This window comes from Rattus rattus, chromosome 2 (genome assembly GCF_011064425.1).
Source record: "Rattus rattus isolate New Zealand chromosome 2, Rrattus_CSIRO_v1, whole genome shotgun sequence".
Taxonomy (NCBI): Eukaryota; Metazoa; Chordata; class Mammalia; order Rodentia; family Muridae; genus Rattus; species Rattus rattus.
In genome coordinates, this window is record NC_046155.1 from 94,937,812 (window position 1) to 94,954,268 (window position 16,457).

The window sequence follows — 16,457 nt, forward strand, 5'->3', positions numbered from 1 at the left end:
AAGAAATCCACTCCATTTAGCTGCATCAAGGTACAATTTTGGACTCTCTCATATTGCCAGCTTTGCTACTACTGACTCATGACGTGTGCCAAGGTTGGAAACTGAATGCTTCAAAGTTCATGAAAATAGTCTCATTTTATACTCCATGGCTTTTATACAACACTAATGAAATCACAAATATCTGTGCTTTGAACAGTGCCGGGAAATGCTGGGGAAAGTCTATAGTGAGCAATCAGAATTCATAATACATCCAAAGTGGATGCATACTATTACATCGAGTGCTAACTCCAGATCATCTCCTTGAAAAGTGACTGTGGTGTCCTGCTTAGGGCATAGGGTTGACCTGTTGGCCTACAGGGCTCTGGAGTAGAGCTAAGAGCTACCCTGGAGAGCGCCTTTGAGCTCTTAGGAGGGAAGAACTGAAGGGCTGATGCCAAAGCCAGTGACCACAGGCAATCTGCTAATCCTCAGACCAAATCCGGACTACCACTGGGTTTTGTTTGGCCTGCAACATAACTTAAAATCAAAATGTGAAACATATATCTTAAAATTCATATTGTGTTTCAAAATTTAAATTCCCAGCCCAGCTTGTTTTAAAATTTCAGAAAGCATCCCTAAGCCCCACCCACCAACTGCATCATGGACAGGCACTGAGCAGCAACCTTGCTGGCAAAGTCTGGCCAGGCAGAGAGTTCAGGTGCGTTCCATTTACCAGAGAGCTCCTATTTGGCTACTCCTTGAGCGAAACAGCAAAGAGGAGAATGTTTCGTATGCCGGTGTTGATCTGACAAATTGGACAAGGGGAAGCCAGAACTGAAGAGGTTAGAGGCTTCGAGAAAAACAAACCATCTCATTTGTTGATCATTTGAATGATAGACAGCTTTCCTCAGAGACTGAACTCCCGACCCTTTCAAGAATGGGGAGAGGTTGTGCTTGTGTCCCAGAGCTAAAGAGAGACTCCAGAAGGAGAATGCAGATGCCATTAAGGGAAACACTTTCAGATGACATGCCAGTCTAGAGCAATAAAGCCACTGCATTTCTGACTAGGTAAGATTGAATTCAATGCAGTGTTAATATGTAGGCAGAATGGCAAGACACTGAGAAGACAGATAACAAGTGCTGGTGAGGATATAGACAAGAGAAAACCCTGACACACTGCTGGTGGGAATGTAAAGTTGGCCGCTATTTAAATCCTTATGGAGATTGTTACCGGATACAGTAATAATACCCGCACACCTACTGTGATCTAGTGAGATAACTGAAGAAATGTTTACTTCCTGTCCTGCCTATAGTCAATCATTTCTCAGATTCCCAAAGAGCCCCTAAGTTCAGGGTTAGGCCCTCTTTCAGCAGATAAGATGGGAATAGCATGGACGCAGTTCCTACCTCCAGCCATTACTAGGTGCCCTGTGGTCTCTGGGCACCATTAATCCCCAGCCCTAGGGGAGAACATGACACATCCTCAAATAGGCCAAGTAACAGAAAGAGGATTGTTCATGAGAGGCACCAAGTGCCAATACCCTATGCTGCTGACTGTCAGTTAATGAGGGAGCCTGCCCACACCCTGCAAGCCTAGTTCACAAGTCACTTTGATCCAAGAATATGTTGAGTGCAGGATAGATCCTGGCATTGTCTCTTCGGCCCAGATCAGGGGCTCAGTCTTTCTTTGGTTTTCCCCACTGCAGACCACTCAGCCCTGAGTGCGGCAAGGGCCCAGTTTGTGGATGTGGAGGAGCGTGAGCCAGAGGCCATGGACGTGAAGGAGAGGAAGCCCTATCGCTCGCTGACCAGGCGTCGAGACGCTGAGCGCCGCTACACCAGCTCGTCGGCCGACAGCGAGGAGGGCAAGGGCCCACAGAAGTCCTACAGCTCCAGCGAGACCCTGAAGGCATATGACCAAGATGCTCGCCTAGCCTACGGCAGCCGCGTCAAGGACATGGTACCACAGGAGTCGGAGGAGTTCTGCCGCACAGGTGAGTGCACGCCAAAATGGGGGCTGAACACAAATGTGCACAGGTGTGAGCCTGCGTGAAAATGCAGGTGAGCTGTCCAGGGAGGAGGTGCCTCTAGAAAAAAATCCAAGTTCCTACTGCTTTGGCTCCTGGATCTAGTAAGAGCCTGGCTGGTAGTTCATTGCAAGAACAGACCTGTCTGACCTTAGAGAGGTGGCTGGAGGCTGGGCTTCCTGCTGAACTTTGCTGTCCTGTGTTATATGCTCATGTGCAGTCTCCCTATCACAGTGACTGGTGAGGGAGGCCTCGGTGGATGACACCTTTAAGTTGTACGCATGATAATAGAAGTAAGTGCTAAGCAAATGCTAGTCTTAGTTTGGGGATTTATTCATTCCACACGCATATCTTAGCACCTTCTCTGTGTCAAGCTGCGTGACCTTGAGAGGAAGCAGCAGCAAAGGTTAGACTATAACATTTAGCGATTCAGGAGCCATCCTGGTATCAGAGCCTCCTTCCTCACTTCTTCCTTACTGTCCTCAGCAACGTCTAGGAATCCCTTCCCAGAATACCTTTCAGCCAAACCCTCTTCTCCTTTCCCTCTGCCATCACTCTGTCCTGGACACTGTTATATGTTCAGTGGCCAACCAGCCCAGAGCCGTCCATTCATGCCACCCTCTTTCATAAACCACAGTGAAACGTGAATGTGAATCCATGCACTGTCTCCAAGCTCCTCAACCTGACACTAGGAGACCTTTCCAGTCCCCCCTTGTCTTCCTAGAAGACCTGCCTCTCCACAGCCATCCTAGACCATCCATGGCCCAGCCCATCTAAACTGTCGCTGCGTCCCACTGGGATGATCACCTCCTGCTCAGGTACCTCCAAGGTGCCTGCTATTCTACTTCAAGGCCTCTGTGAGGCCTGGTAGGTGACCATAGTCCCTTGAAACGGGAGCAGTGCACTGGAATTCTGCCATGTGCTTCTCCCCACCACCGGCAGCATCTGCCACATCTGAGGCAATTTGGATATGTTGTAGAAATGCTGTTAGATCCTCACAACAAGCCTAGATTGAATCATGTTCCCAAGAGCAAACAAGTCAGAGGAGCATGCAGGCACACAGAAGCACACACGGGTACACACACACACACACACACACACACACACACACACACACTTGCTCACATACACTCACACACACATACACACATGCACACATTTACCACATTCACACATACATACACTCACACATGTGCCCACATACTCATACTCACACACATACTCGCACATACTTGGGCTCTCACATGAATACACACACACACACAAACACACACACACACACACACACACACACACACAGAGACAGAGAGAGAGAGAACCACCTAGCCTCATTTCCACTCCCTCCCACAGGCCTTGATCCACATGAAAGCTGTCCCACCAGCAAGGCTGCCTCTCAGGCTGGAAGAAAAGCTTCCCCAGCTTGTGGTTAAGAGCTCAAGCTCTGGCATCAGACAGATCTGGATTTGAATTCTGGCTCTGCAGCTGTTGCAGCCCGAGGCATCCTCACCTGGGCAGCGGGATAATGCTACCTAATGGCAGGCTGCCCTAGAGGATTAGTGAGGACTGTAAACAATACCTTGCCACCAGAGCCTGGCATGTCCCTGATACTTTATAAGGATGCAGCTACCCCCTGCTCTTGTCACCGCTAAGCCCCAGTGAAGGGAAGAGACAAGACCCCTCCCAAGCTTTCCCCTAACCCTGACCAGCTCATGCTTGGCAGAGAGCTAAGTGAGCCTGAGCTCAGATGCAAGCCTAGCACACCAGGCATAGCAAAGGGGCCCCTCTGGTCCTTGTGCAGAACACATGGTCATCCCCAAGCCTGTCCAGTCCAGTTTGTAAACAGCCATCGGGGATCTTACAGTTAGATGCTGAAGGAGGTGGGATGGCAACCTGTGCTTTAGGCTCCTCAGGAAAGAGGTCAAAGGTCATAGAATGACGGAGCACATGATGAAAAAAAAATCTCCCACCTCACCAGTTGCCTCACGGGATCCCTGAACTCTAGGAGTTGGGGCTTACCTTGCCTTCCTTCTGTCTCTGGATACCTCAGCTCACTTAGTATCGATGCCAATTCTGTCTGCTTAAAAGGGAATGGGGGGAGGGGGTGGGGAGCCATATGGAAATCAGTGTGGCCCGGGCCGTTTATGGAAAATAAATTTGAGTTTTCACTTAGCATAGCAGTCATTCTTTATAACACAAGTAGCCCCTCTTGAGAGGATTAGCCCAGTAAAGTGCAGATATAGGCTGGGTGGGAGCAGAACAGGGTTAGACCGTGCACGTGCACAGGAGCCAGAACTGGGAATGTGCAGAGACCTGCACAGAGATAGGGGAACTGGGCTCCATGCACACTTTGGTTGTTGGTTTTTGTTTGTTTTTAAGAAGAAAAAAAAAAGCAGGAGAGCAAAGTAGAGTATGGCACAAGAGGGTGAGATTCGACGTACGGAACATCTGGTCTGGCCCACATCCCAGCCAATCAGAACATTTGCCTGGCCACTGAGCAGAGCCCAGAGGTCCCTGAGGCACAGGACCTGCTGATGGGAAACTATTTGTTTGGCAGCTGGATCTAGGGAGATCATGGAGAGGGGGCGGGATGGAAGTGGCTACAGTAGCCAGGGCAGAGGAGCGGAGGCACGAGGGGCTGCTGATACTGAACACATTCTTCACCCACCAGTAAGGAAAGGTTTCACGACTTTCGCCTCAGATCATGGCTGTGCTAGCTTCTGAACTCTCCCCCATTCCAGGTTCCACTCGCCAGGCCAGAGAGGCACTCCTGGTCCCAGGAACCTAAGCAGGGCTCACCCAAGAGGTCATGTCCTGTTCGGGACTTGTTGACGAGTCCCCAATGCAATTTAACAGATAATGTTAAACTGAGTGCCTTGAAGATCCTGTATTTGGCTGGAGACATGGAAATTTAGAGATTAGACAAGACCAAGTATCAGCCTGTGTAGAGGCCACCTTCAGCAGAAGCGGCAGGAAACTCTACCATCTAATAGCACCAGGGCCAGGCATCTCCCAGGGGGACCTGGGTGCAGGAGACAGTGAACTATGGACAAGTAGAGGTGGATAAAGAAGAGCTTTCCCAGAGGAAGGCAGTTCGAATCAGCTTTTACATGCAGGCAGCACTTGGCTAGAGAAGGAGGGGTAAAAAGAGCCCTACAGGCAGAGGAAGTGGCTGGAACCAATACCATGAGTCAAAATACAGTGAGTGCAGCTGTGAATCCAGGGGAAAGGGACTTCTGGTTTCGAAAATTTTCCCAGCACCTTCCCCATGATTATCTTGTTTCCTCTCAGGCACTAATTTCACTCTTCGAGAACTGGGACTGGGAGAGATGACGCCCCCTCATGGGACCCTCTACAGAACAGATATCAGCCTCCCACACTGTGGCTATTCCATGGGGGCCAGCTCTGATGCAGACCTGGAAGCAGACACTGTGCTGTCCCCTGAACACCCAGTACGCCTGTGGGGCCGGAGCACTCGGTCAGGGCGAAGTTCCTGCCTGTCTAGCCGGGCTAACTCCAACCTCACACTCACGGACACAGAGCATGAGAACACCGAAACCGGTGAGTGGCTCACCTGGCCCGTGGTTACCCCGGTTACCAGGGCACGGTTTTAATTATAATATTGATTTCCTCCTCCATCACTGGAGCGCTGGTGAAGCTGAAGAAAAATTGCTTTGCCCTCAGTGGGCAAAAGTCAGAGCCTTTGGCAGGGTCACATGAAATACCCACCCCTCAGTGACATGTCAGAGAGGGGTCGCTGCACTTTTGGTCCAGACTAGGGCAGGGCTAAAGGGCTGGGTTATTACTTACAAGGTAAGGGAGCAGACGGTATGGATGTTGGTAACCATTCCCCTGGGAGAGCTGGTTCCCTGTGGAGTCCAGAGGGACCGGCTCTGCTCTAAGACTCTAGCATGAATGCTCGGCACTCCTAGACAATCTCCTGTCCTGCCCCATTGCCTTCTGTTGCTCAGAAGGATTATGGGCCAAGACTGTCAAATGGGAACGACTTGACATTTGGAATGTAGGGGACATAGAGCTCAAAGGTTTCAAAGTTCCTGTTAGGAGGAAAAGGTTTACATGACTGTATGTCCAGGAACCCAAAGTCTTGGAGTCAGGAAATGTGCAGCATAAAAATGTGCCACAAAAGCACAATGGGGTTTGCCCCTCCACGTCAGCCCTGTGGAGGGGTCTACTGTAGACCAATGCTGGGACCTCGGAGAGACTGGTAAAGCTTAAAACAGCCCCACCTGGGGAGACCTGTTTCTGAGATGTTCAGCCGGGAATGTGTGTTCATTACGATAACTGGCAGTGCAACACGGGAGGTTGCTTTTTAAAAAGTCAGAATGAGAAAAGCCAGCCAGGTGCCAGTGCCCCCTACTGGCTACGAGCTCTAAATGCACTAATGCTCTAAACCTCGACTCCCAGCCAGCATCTGGGTAGGGGATGAGGGCTTAGCCCCTTTAACAAGACAGCTCCAGTTGAGCTGCAGAAGATCAAAGCCCAGATTAGAGACCAGGCAGCTGACCAGGGCAGTCAGAACCTCGTAGAGGATTTCAGCTCCTTAAAGAGCCAGCTGCAGCAGGATTCCAGGTGTCTCTTCTGCCCTCTAGGTCCTGAATTCTTTGTAGGAGTTAAGGAGAGGCAGGGCCTAAGAACTAACATGACAGTGTCACCCTACCCCCCAACTCCAGGGAGGGTCCTGTGACCTCAGCCCCTGTGGATCTTCCCTTCCACAGTGGGTAACTTGTACACCTTCATCTGCCACGAGGCCCAGTCTGAGCTGACTGCCCTGACTCTCCCTAGCTCTCAGTACACAGAACCACAGCACTAGTTTAAACGGCAGGGTCACTCAGAGAAAATGATCTCTAGTTGGGAGAACAGAAACTATCTACTCCATCACTGGTCTGGGGTATGGCATTGGCTGTGTTATTTTCCAGCCCTCACTCTCCCCACCTAATTTAAATGAGGTCCATACTCCTCATTTTCTGAGCTCTTAAATGAGAAGAGGGAAAGTATTTTTGCGATGACGTCACAGTGAGGGAACATTAAACAAGCTTCAACCAGTTTCTCTTGTCCAGGACTTCTCAGAACCTTTAAATTAACATGCCTCCTGATGGATTAATTACCAGCATTTGTAGGTAGCACGCTTGATAAGTCTTTAACCACAGACCCCTTTATTCTCAGCTCATCTGGGAGGGGGCAGTGTTCTGATAGCTGCCTTCTATAAGAGCTGAGCTGAAGGACGTTCAAGCCTTGTAGACCCGGGATTCGGGCTGTCTAATGCTGGTGTGCTGAAGGGGAAAGTGAGAGGGCTAGAGAGAGTTAACCACGGTTCCTGATTCTCAGTGCCCAAGCATGGCTGAGCACGTCAGCCACGGGAGCTCATTTACTGCCTCTTCAACTCTTTGAAGTCGATTTTATTACAGCCATTGCAGGAATCGGAACTGTAGCCACAAAAGCCAAGAAATCTGCCTGGCTCACATGCTCGATGGAATTAGAACTCTGGCCCTTTTACCAATCTAAAATCTTAACTCTGTTAGCTCTAGTTATTCTGTTGAATTTTCTGTGTAGCAAATACGAGGATTGCCTGTTCTTTGGAGGGCTTCTTGCTATGGTGATAAAGGATCGTTTTCTATAAAGTCATGACAGAGCAAGACACACGTTATTGTATATCCCTGAGAGCTGAATTACAGCTGAATTAAGCCTCTGTTGGGGTGATAATGACATATCTGATGAGTCTGCAGATAGTGGGGCCAGGAGGTTGGTTGCTGGTTCCCCTTATGCCCCACCCCCACTTTCCATCTCCTCTCAGACCTTAAAGCTCCACTTAGAGCTCTGAGGCAGCTATACTCAGAGGCAATGGTCAGGCAGAGGAGTGGAAGGGGATCCAACAAAGGACCTCTGATTTCTGCATCTCCTTCAGGCCTGGACTCCCAAAGCAGACACCCTGCAGGTTTCCAAACTCTCTGGAGCCTTGACTCCATCGGGAAGTTTCATTAATGGCTGTTTTATACTCCAGCTCGAATAAAGATGGTGACCCTCAGACTGGTTTGCTATTATTCATTGATGAGGTTCATAGAATTGTTGCTTAGGTGAGGAAACTGAGGGTCAGAGAACTAAAGGGCACAGTACTGTGTGCCTGGCTGAAACGAGGCCAGGCCCTATCCACAGAGTCTGTTCTCTCCAGGATCCTCTTCTCTCTTCCCTTCCCATCTGACCCTCCACCATCCCATCCTCTGCCACTCAACCATCCACCCCGTAGACCTCTCCATTTTCTCTGAAGAGAGCTTGGATCCCATCAGAGGAGGAGGGATTGAATATACTGGATGTGTTAGTTACTCATCCCATCACAGTGAGGCCACTGCTTAGGAATAGGGGAAATCAGCACTTGCCTAGGGCCCCAGTGCACACATGTGCTAGCCTCTAGTCCCCATAGCACTGCAATGGCATTCCCATTCTCCAGATGGGAAAACAAACCCTCCACAAACAAAAGTCAACTAACTTGATGGCAACTCTCTGCATGTTGACAAAGCTTTGATTGGAACATGGACTTCTCCTGTCCTTTGTCTGCATCCATCTGAGTCACAGGGAGTTTGGGGATCTCTCCTTTAAGAACAGCGGCAATGTGAATCCGAGTTCTCAAGGGGGACCTCCTGATAAATGTAAAGGGTTGACCCATAAACCCCTGTGACCTCCAGCCACAGAAACGTGCACTCCCTTTCACTTCCAGCCTTGCACCAGCCAGTAGTAACGGTCAGCAGTATTGACCGCAGTGGGAGCTTCCGCTGAGGTCACAGGGCTGCTGTGTGCAACTGCCATCAGTAATAATGTTTATGGGGTCCATTAAAGCCAGTTTCTGTCCCTGAAAGTTAATGTCAGCCACTTTTATGTCACTGTTTAATTGAAATAAATACAAAAATCGACTAGCAATATAAACATGTCTTCCTCAAGACCATCAGGCAGAGATAACCTTCAGGCGCCTTGGAGGGAGTCACCAAGCTGGGGGCAGCAAGGAGGATCCAGCATGACAGACACCCAGTAGGCATCCAATAAATGTTTTTCAGAAGACAGAGGATGTGATCAGGGCTCCATTCCCAACCCTGGGGCAGGATGGCAAAAATCTCTCCTGTGGATTCATGTGTCATTTGTTTTGTGATTGCTGAGTGTCCCTGGCATGGCAGGCATTATTCTAGAACGTAGGAAGCAGAGCAGCAGTGGGAGAAGTGGGAAGTCAGCCACCTGTGGTGCTGTACAATGGCAGTGCCATATTCCAGATTGGAAAAAAAAAAAATCACTGCCTTCAGAGTCCCACCCCCATCCCCGGGAAACCTGGACCAAGTCCCAGCTGTTAAGCCTTGAACAACTTGGTCCTCTTCTCTGAGCCACAGAACCTGTGCTTCAAAAGCAACACACTAGTAGTTTTTAGAGATGGGGGGAGGAGCATAAGTTATATGATGGTTTGTATATGCTTGACCCAGGGAGTGGCACTATTAGAAGGTGTGTCCTTGTTGAAGTAGATCAACAGAGAAGTATCAGTGTGGGCATGGGATTAAGACCTTCATCCTAGCTGCCTGGAAGCCAGTCTTCTCCTAGTGGCCTTCAGATAAAGTTTTAGAACTCTCAGCTCCTCCAGCACCACGCCTTGGTCATGATGTCTGCTCACAGCAGTAAAACCCTAAGATGAGGGGTAGGTGATTGTTACTGGCTACAGAGCTCCAATTGGGAGAATGAGAAGGCTCTGGAGATAGCAGGAGTGATGGTCATACAGTATGGTAAACATACTAATACCGCTGAGCTACGCTCTTAATAGGGCTCAGTGAGAGTAACTTTAATCTTCATAGTTAAGAACTATAAAACCTGAGGTCTAGGGTGGTGGCTCGGTCAGTCAGCTCAGCTTACCACATAAGCATAAGAACTTGACTTCCATCCTTAGAACCAACATTTGAAAGGAATGAAAGGCCAGGAACAATGGCAAGCTTGTGATTCCAATGCTGGGGTCATAGATCCCCAAGTCTCACTGGATAGCCGGTATAGCTATCCCAAGCCATTAGCCATTAGCAAGCCCAAGACCAATGATAGACACTATCTCAAAAAAGAAGAAAATTAGGGGAGACAGTGCCTAAGGAACCATACCCACAGTTGACCTCTGGCCTCCACATGTATGTGCACCCCCATAGACTCATGTGAACCCATACAGATATGTATGTACATGCACATAGAAAGTAAAAATAATTTAAAATTGAAAATATAAAACTTCATGGCAGTTTTGAGGTATTGCTAGCCCGTCCACCACTGGGGATCCTGAATTCAGGCATCTGATTATGCCATTTACTCAAAGATCCCCGGAAGGACCTACTCACTTTCCCTGAGTATGCAGAGGTCAATCCTCTCCCTCACTCAGGTTCTGAACCTGGGTCTGGAAGCCTGGTACAGTCGGATTGAGCAGGAAAGAGAGGTTTTCCCAGAGAAGCCCACTGCAGAGCCATACCTGTAGGCAGGAAGATGCCTAGGAGGCCTCTCTGCTTTTATCTAAGGCGCCAACTTAGAAAATCACTTAGAAAATAAAATGAAAGAAATTCAGGTCTTTCCCCTGCACCCCCAAGATTATACAGTCTGGCATCAAAGAGGAAATTGTGAGTTAAGCTAATGAGGCATCAAGTCCACAGAACAGGCGGGTATCTCCAGGCATGTGAAGAGAGTGCTCCTTACCAAGTCTGCTTGGCTCACCCTCCACTCTCCCTGGCCCCCAGACCCTTGAGATTCATTCTTACCAAGGTCTAGGGGAAAATCTATCAGTCAGTTTGAAATGTTCAAAGTGCTGCAATTCCACCTACTGCCCTGAGAGACAGCATCTTCCAGAACAGAGTTGAGCCACATAGCTGGGCTAGAAGCTGAGCAGTGCCCTCCTGCTTGGGGGGCCGTCCACACTCTTTCCTGAACATAGCCACATTTTCAGAGTTTGTCTCTTATCAGGCAGGTGACCATGTAACTCATAGCGCACCGTGAGCCCCCAGGTTCTCAAAGAGACTGAAAAAAACCTGGGTTCAGTCAGAGAATTCAGTAATACTGAATAGAAGAGAGTTTTTTTTCTCATTTTCCATGCAAGCACACTGATCTGGCATTCAGTGGCATGTGGAAGGGACAGCCACCGCCAAGACTTAAACCCAGACATGGACCATTCCATGGTCATTCTGTGGCTTGACAGCTTCACTCCATGGCATGACTGTGTTGTAGAAATGTGCTCAACTCATGAACTGTGAGATGTGGGAAATAATTCTGGCTATATCTAGGACATAAATTTCCTTGCCCACGCTACAAACTTCCAGAAAAGCAAATGAACTTACAGCCTCTCCCATACAATCAGGACATAAAAATCAAACCAGGCCACTCTCAAACTATGCCAAACTAGAGAAAAAATGTAAGAGGAAAGTCCAGTTAGAAAGCATCTGAGAAGGGTCCACGGAGGACGTGCTAGAGCCAGGGCCTCGAGGATCAGGAGGAATTTAACAGGTAAAGGAATTGAAAGAAGGGCATTCTGTGTGGACAGCCAGCAAGGGTATCCCCAGAGGGTGTGCCGAATAGACAAGCATGTCGTACAGGGAATCTGGGGATGAAGTGTGGGAAGATGTAAGACCGAGTTCAGCGCTGTTCTGTTGGTCTGGGGAATGCGGCAACTGTTCTTTCCGTTTCAAATGAGCGAGTTTTGTAGCAAACAAAAGTAAAGGAACAAACAGCAAGTAGCATATAGGTAACAAAACGTCGTCAAAGCAGATGCTTTTAACATCCAGCAGGGACAACAAAATAACCTGATTGAGAGAGAGAGCAAACACAGGTAACATCATCAAACCAGGCTTAAACAACATTCAGCAGAAACCGACTAGGGAAGAATCAGTCTTGCTGGAGTTTCCACCTGAGAGCCCCTCCAGCCGTGTGCTTCTGCCTTCTTATTACAACCACACGTGTTTGTATATTGTAGGATAAACAATAGCAAAGTCCGCTTGGAATTGTTTGCCTTCTATCTGTTCTCAAGGACACAGTGTTTTTAGTATCCTTAGGTGTTTGCTGATGTCCCCTGTCCTTGTTACCAAGCCAGTGGGTACCCTGACCCATGTCAGATTTGGAAAACACTTGGTATATAAACACGCTTGAGTCTGAGACAAGGGCAGACCTTCTTGATACCACAGTCCACTCTTGGCAAGCCCAAACATCTCATGAGAATTCACTGAAATAATATATACTTCCGGTTCCATGCTATTCCTTGAGCACTTGCTATGGTCTAGGAATGGTTTTAAGTACTGAGCTTCTGTCAATCATCAAAATTACTCACTCTTAAGGAGATTACATTTTAATGGGGAGAACTGAGGGTCACAGGTTGGAAAACTAAACCGTCAAGACAGTAAGCGCTGTGTGAACAAGTCCCGGGGTGTGAGGGAGAAGAGTTTTAATTTTATCTATGGTGGCCAGAGAAGGCTCCGTAGACACAGTGAACTGGGGGTTTTGTCATTGACACTAGGAGCTGTGAGGATGTGGAATGAAAACCAGCAGAGGGAAGGACAGCTGCAGGGACCTTAGTGTGGACCTTAGTGTGGAATGCAAACAGCTTGTTTGAACAGCAACAAAGGGGCAGGTGGGTAGAAGCGTGGAGCACGCCAGAGACGGCCTGGGGTGGAAGGTGTGCAGGCTGGCACTAGAACTACTGAGAATTCTGACTGAGGATGGGCAGGGGCTCGCTAGTGCATGAGTGGGATCATTCTGGATGCCGCCTTGAGAGTAGACTGCAGCAGCAGGCACAGGGTAAAGTGTGGTGCTAGGGCAGAAATCCACGAAAGAAAGGATGAGGACTCTGACCAGGCAGGCACACCTAAGTATTGAGGGTTGTTCCCTGTCCTGCTTCCCAGGGATCTCGCAGCACAAAGACTCCCTTACTCAGTCCTGTGACCAGCAAGGAATCCCAGGTACTTTAGGGCAAGAGAACATCTATTTTGGTCCTACTGTGGATTCTTTAGCCACTGGCCTATTCCGTGCTTCCTCTCTCTCCTAGTTTGTGGCTTTGATCCTGAACCACCATCCCCAGCCGCCCAGCATCCCAGCTCTCCCCTTCTGCTGCTCATCTTGTTTTCTGATCCTGCTGCTTTTCACCCACCCTGGCCTTGCATTCGCCTCGCTTCCCCTGGGGACATGTGGTACCAGCTGTTTGCTAAAAAATCCTTCCTTTAGCTATAATTCCAACCCTTCCTCTTCTGCTCAGTGGCCTCCGACTGCTGTAGCCACGCATGGCAAGGGACCTCTCCTCTATAGCTCTCCGCTGTGATCTGGAAGCTGTAGTTTGAAGGCCACTAGCAATTTCTTGGGAGTTCCTTGTAAGAGGACGTTAGGAAGTCCTGATCCGGAACAGGTGTTCCCCACCTCCCTCCCACTTGTAAGCTTGGTTAGAGCTAATCAGGGCTGTGCCCTGTTTCTGAACTGGGAAAGGAGAAAGGGATGGGGTGAGCCTGACCTTGCTAAATGAAAATGGATTGCTTTCTTAAAACTTGGTTCAGACCCAGTGAGCATGCAGAGAGGCGCAGCAAACAAGAATTTCTGCCTTTAATTTGTGCCAACATGACTTTCGACTCCAGTGGAAGCAACACAGTGACCGAATTCCTTCCCGAAATATTGGGGAGGCATTTTTCTCCTTGGGTAAGCTCTGCTTTGTCCAGGGCAAGTTGGTTCCTGAGCCCGTGGTGGGAAGAGAGCCTCCTGCTCAGGAGAGCGTAGCTCCGGTGCGGCCTCAGCATCCGGGACAGTCTGGTTTCAGAACTAGGCTGTCACCAGCCCCCATGTGATGCCACACTAGTTATCTCTCTTCTCTGAGCACCAGCTAGTCAAATGAAGTACTAAGGGATCTCAGTCAGCGGAGGGACCCAGAAGGAGGATCTCAGCCACATAGCATCTGAGGAATTTTATACAAATTGCTAAAGTTCAATGGGGCTCAGTTTCCCAATCTGCAGCTTTGGGATGAGTACCTATTACCTAAAGATATAACGAGAGTAGAAATGGAGTCTATCCATGAAGAAAATAGGGCACTGTTCTCCAATCAGGGCACGATAACCAATTGTGAAATAAACTCTGTGACTTAGGGCCATTGTTAAAATACTAACTGAACTAGGGAGATGCAGGAAAGAAGACACAGCCCAGAGCCAAACTGTACACAAATCATATGTACTAAGTCACTGTGTAAAATCTATCTATGGTTACAGATTTCAGGTTTTTTCCCACAAGTTTAAGGGGCCAAGAAGATGGCTCAGCAGGTAAAAGTGGTTGTCACGTTAGCCCATCCACCCAAGGTTGATCTCTTAAACCCACAGTGGAAGGAGAGAACCAGCTCCTACAAGTTATTGTCTGACCTCCACATGTATGTGGTGGCACATATACTGTGTGGATTCATACTTGCCCTCACATCACACACACACACACACACACACACACACACACACACACACACACGAAATAAGAAATGATTTTTAAGAGACTTAAAGAAAGTGCCCAGCACATAGCTGGATTCTCCAAATGTTAATTCCCTTACTTTTAAAAGACCTCTTAGCTGAAAAATTCCATGATTCACTTCATGTTGGGTGAACCATTAGCCTTCTATTTCTAGGCCCCCTGCCTGAGAAGGAGTGCACATCTGGGCAGAGTTTTGGGCTCTGTGATCTATTGGGCTAATTCAAACATGTCTGGACTTGTATGATAACACAGATCCCTGGCCTGTGGAACAGGTCCTCCCTTCTCTCTCTGCCTCCCAAGTGAAAGCGGGAAGAGATGATTAACACGCCTAAGGGTAGCCACGGCTGGGAGAGTGGCAAGAAAGGCATCCTCAAACAGGAAGTGCTGCCCTGGGGGCTGGGTGAGTCATAAGCCACCTGGACCATTCTGCTCAGTACAACAGTGACGCAGAGGACCTTGGGGCACATATTTAAGAAGACCACATGTAGCGAGCTAGCATAGCAAGTGGGTTTAGCATCTCCCAAACCCTAGAGCCTTACCACAATTAAATTTCACACTAATTGCCCAGGTAAGATGGACCACCAAGTAGAAACCGCTTTCATTCTTTGACCTCCTTGTGTGGGGGAAACACGGGGCAGACAAAGAGTAAAGGGGGCCCAAGGGGCTCATATGGGCTTGATACGTGATGGTTGATGTGGGCAGGATGACACTGGTTTGCCTTGGGAATCTCTGGAGCCAGGTTCAGGGGAAAGCCAGGACAAACCTCCTTAAATGATTTAGAGAGGATGGGGCCCTCCCCCAAACCCTTCCCTCAGTGACAAGGCCAGCTGTCTCTGATAGGGAAGCAGCCATGCAGAGAAGAGGAACACCCCCAGCAGTGAGGAGGCTGTGTCTGACTGCTGGCTGGGTGTACTGTTTATCAAATAGCTAGCATTTGTTATGGCTGAAGCTTAAGGAGTTAAGAGATGGGCCAAAGGGAAGCTAGGCTCCCTGATGGGGCGGATAAGGCTGAATCACTGGCTTGCATGCAGCCTTTCTCGTGGAAGTGATCGGAAACCAAAGTTTTACCAGGGAGAAAGTAAAGACCTCGCATGCTTCACATTAGGCTGCAGTTAGTGAGACTTTACTCTCAAGATGACAGCTGCCTTTGGGTATAAGTTACAGAGCAACCCAGCAGAGAAACTCTACCGATGTAGCTGGAACCTGTATTCAGAATGCACTTGCCTCAAACAGTTAATCATGAGCTTGAAACATTGAGGATCAAGGGACCCAGCTGCTAAACTTGGATTAGAGGGTTTCCTACCAGTCATCAGAGCTAGTTTATGGAGTTTACTTATATATATAACTTCTGCCCTCTTGTACAGATAAAACTGATTTGGTCTTAGTTTTCTAGAAAACAGATCTTCAGGCACAGAGACAGACGAGCCCGTGCCTTGTTTTGGAGGTATAATTTCAGGGTAGTGGTGGCAAAGTGAAATGAGGCGAAGGTAAGACGCAGAAGAAAGGCGATGTGCTGCCCTGCTAGATAGCCCTTCACAGGGAGCTCCAGGGACATCCCTGGCCTTTACTCAGTAGGCCTCCTCATTGGGTTCCTGCCAACTAGAGAGAAGCCATGCTTCCAGAAGGAAGGAGGAGGCAAGGAAAGAAAAACAGAAAGACAAACAGTTGAGGATCCTGGTAGACCTCCATGAGCACCAAGAAGGTCTATTTGACCACACCTGCAGGTAGAGCGCTTCACCCCAGCGGGTAAGGACTCTGGGAGAACCAGCAAAGGTGCTGTGCTGGATAGTCTTAGATCCACTTGGCACAAGCTAGAGCCATCTGAGAGACAGGAACCTCCACTGAGAAAATACCCCCAGGAGATAGGCTTGCGGGCAACCCCATGAGACATTCTCCTGGATAATGATTGATGTGGGAGGGCCCAGTTCACTGTGGGGACTGCCATCTCTGAGCTGTTGGTCCTGGGTG

General features: G+C 48.8%; 1 protein-coding gene across 5 annotated transcripts in view; it reads left to right on the top strand.

Moving 5' to 3' along the window:
* The window catches only part of Tenm4 (teneurin transmembrane protein 4), a 477,470-nt gene that overhangs the window by 116,444 nt on the left and 344,569 nt on the right, over positions 1 to 16,457 (top strand). For all 5 annotated transcript variants that reach the window (XM_032892953.1, XM_032892955.1, XM_032892951.1 and 2 more), the window contains 2 exons: positions 1,686 to 1,973; positions 5,295 to 5,564. In XM_032892953.1, the coding sequence (XP_032748844.1) occupies positions 1,751 to 1,973; positions 5,295 to 5,564 (493 nt within the window). In that variant the 5' untranslated portion in view covers positions 1,686 to 1,750. The remainder of the gene's footprint in view (positions 1 to 1,685; positions 1,974 to 5,294; positions 5,565 to 16,457) is intronic.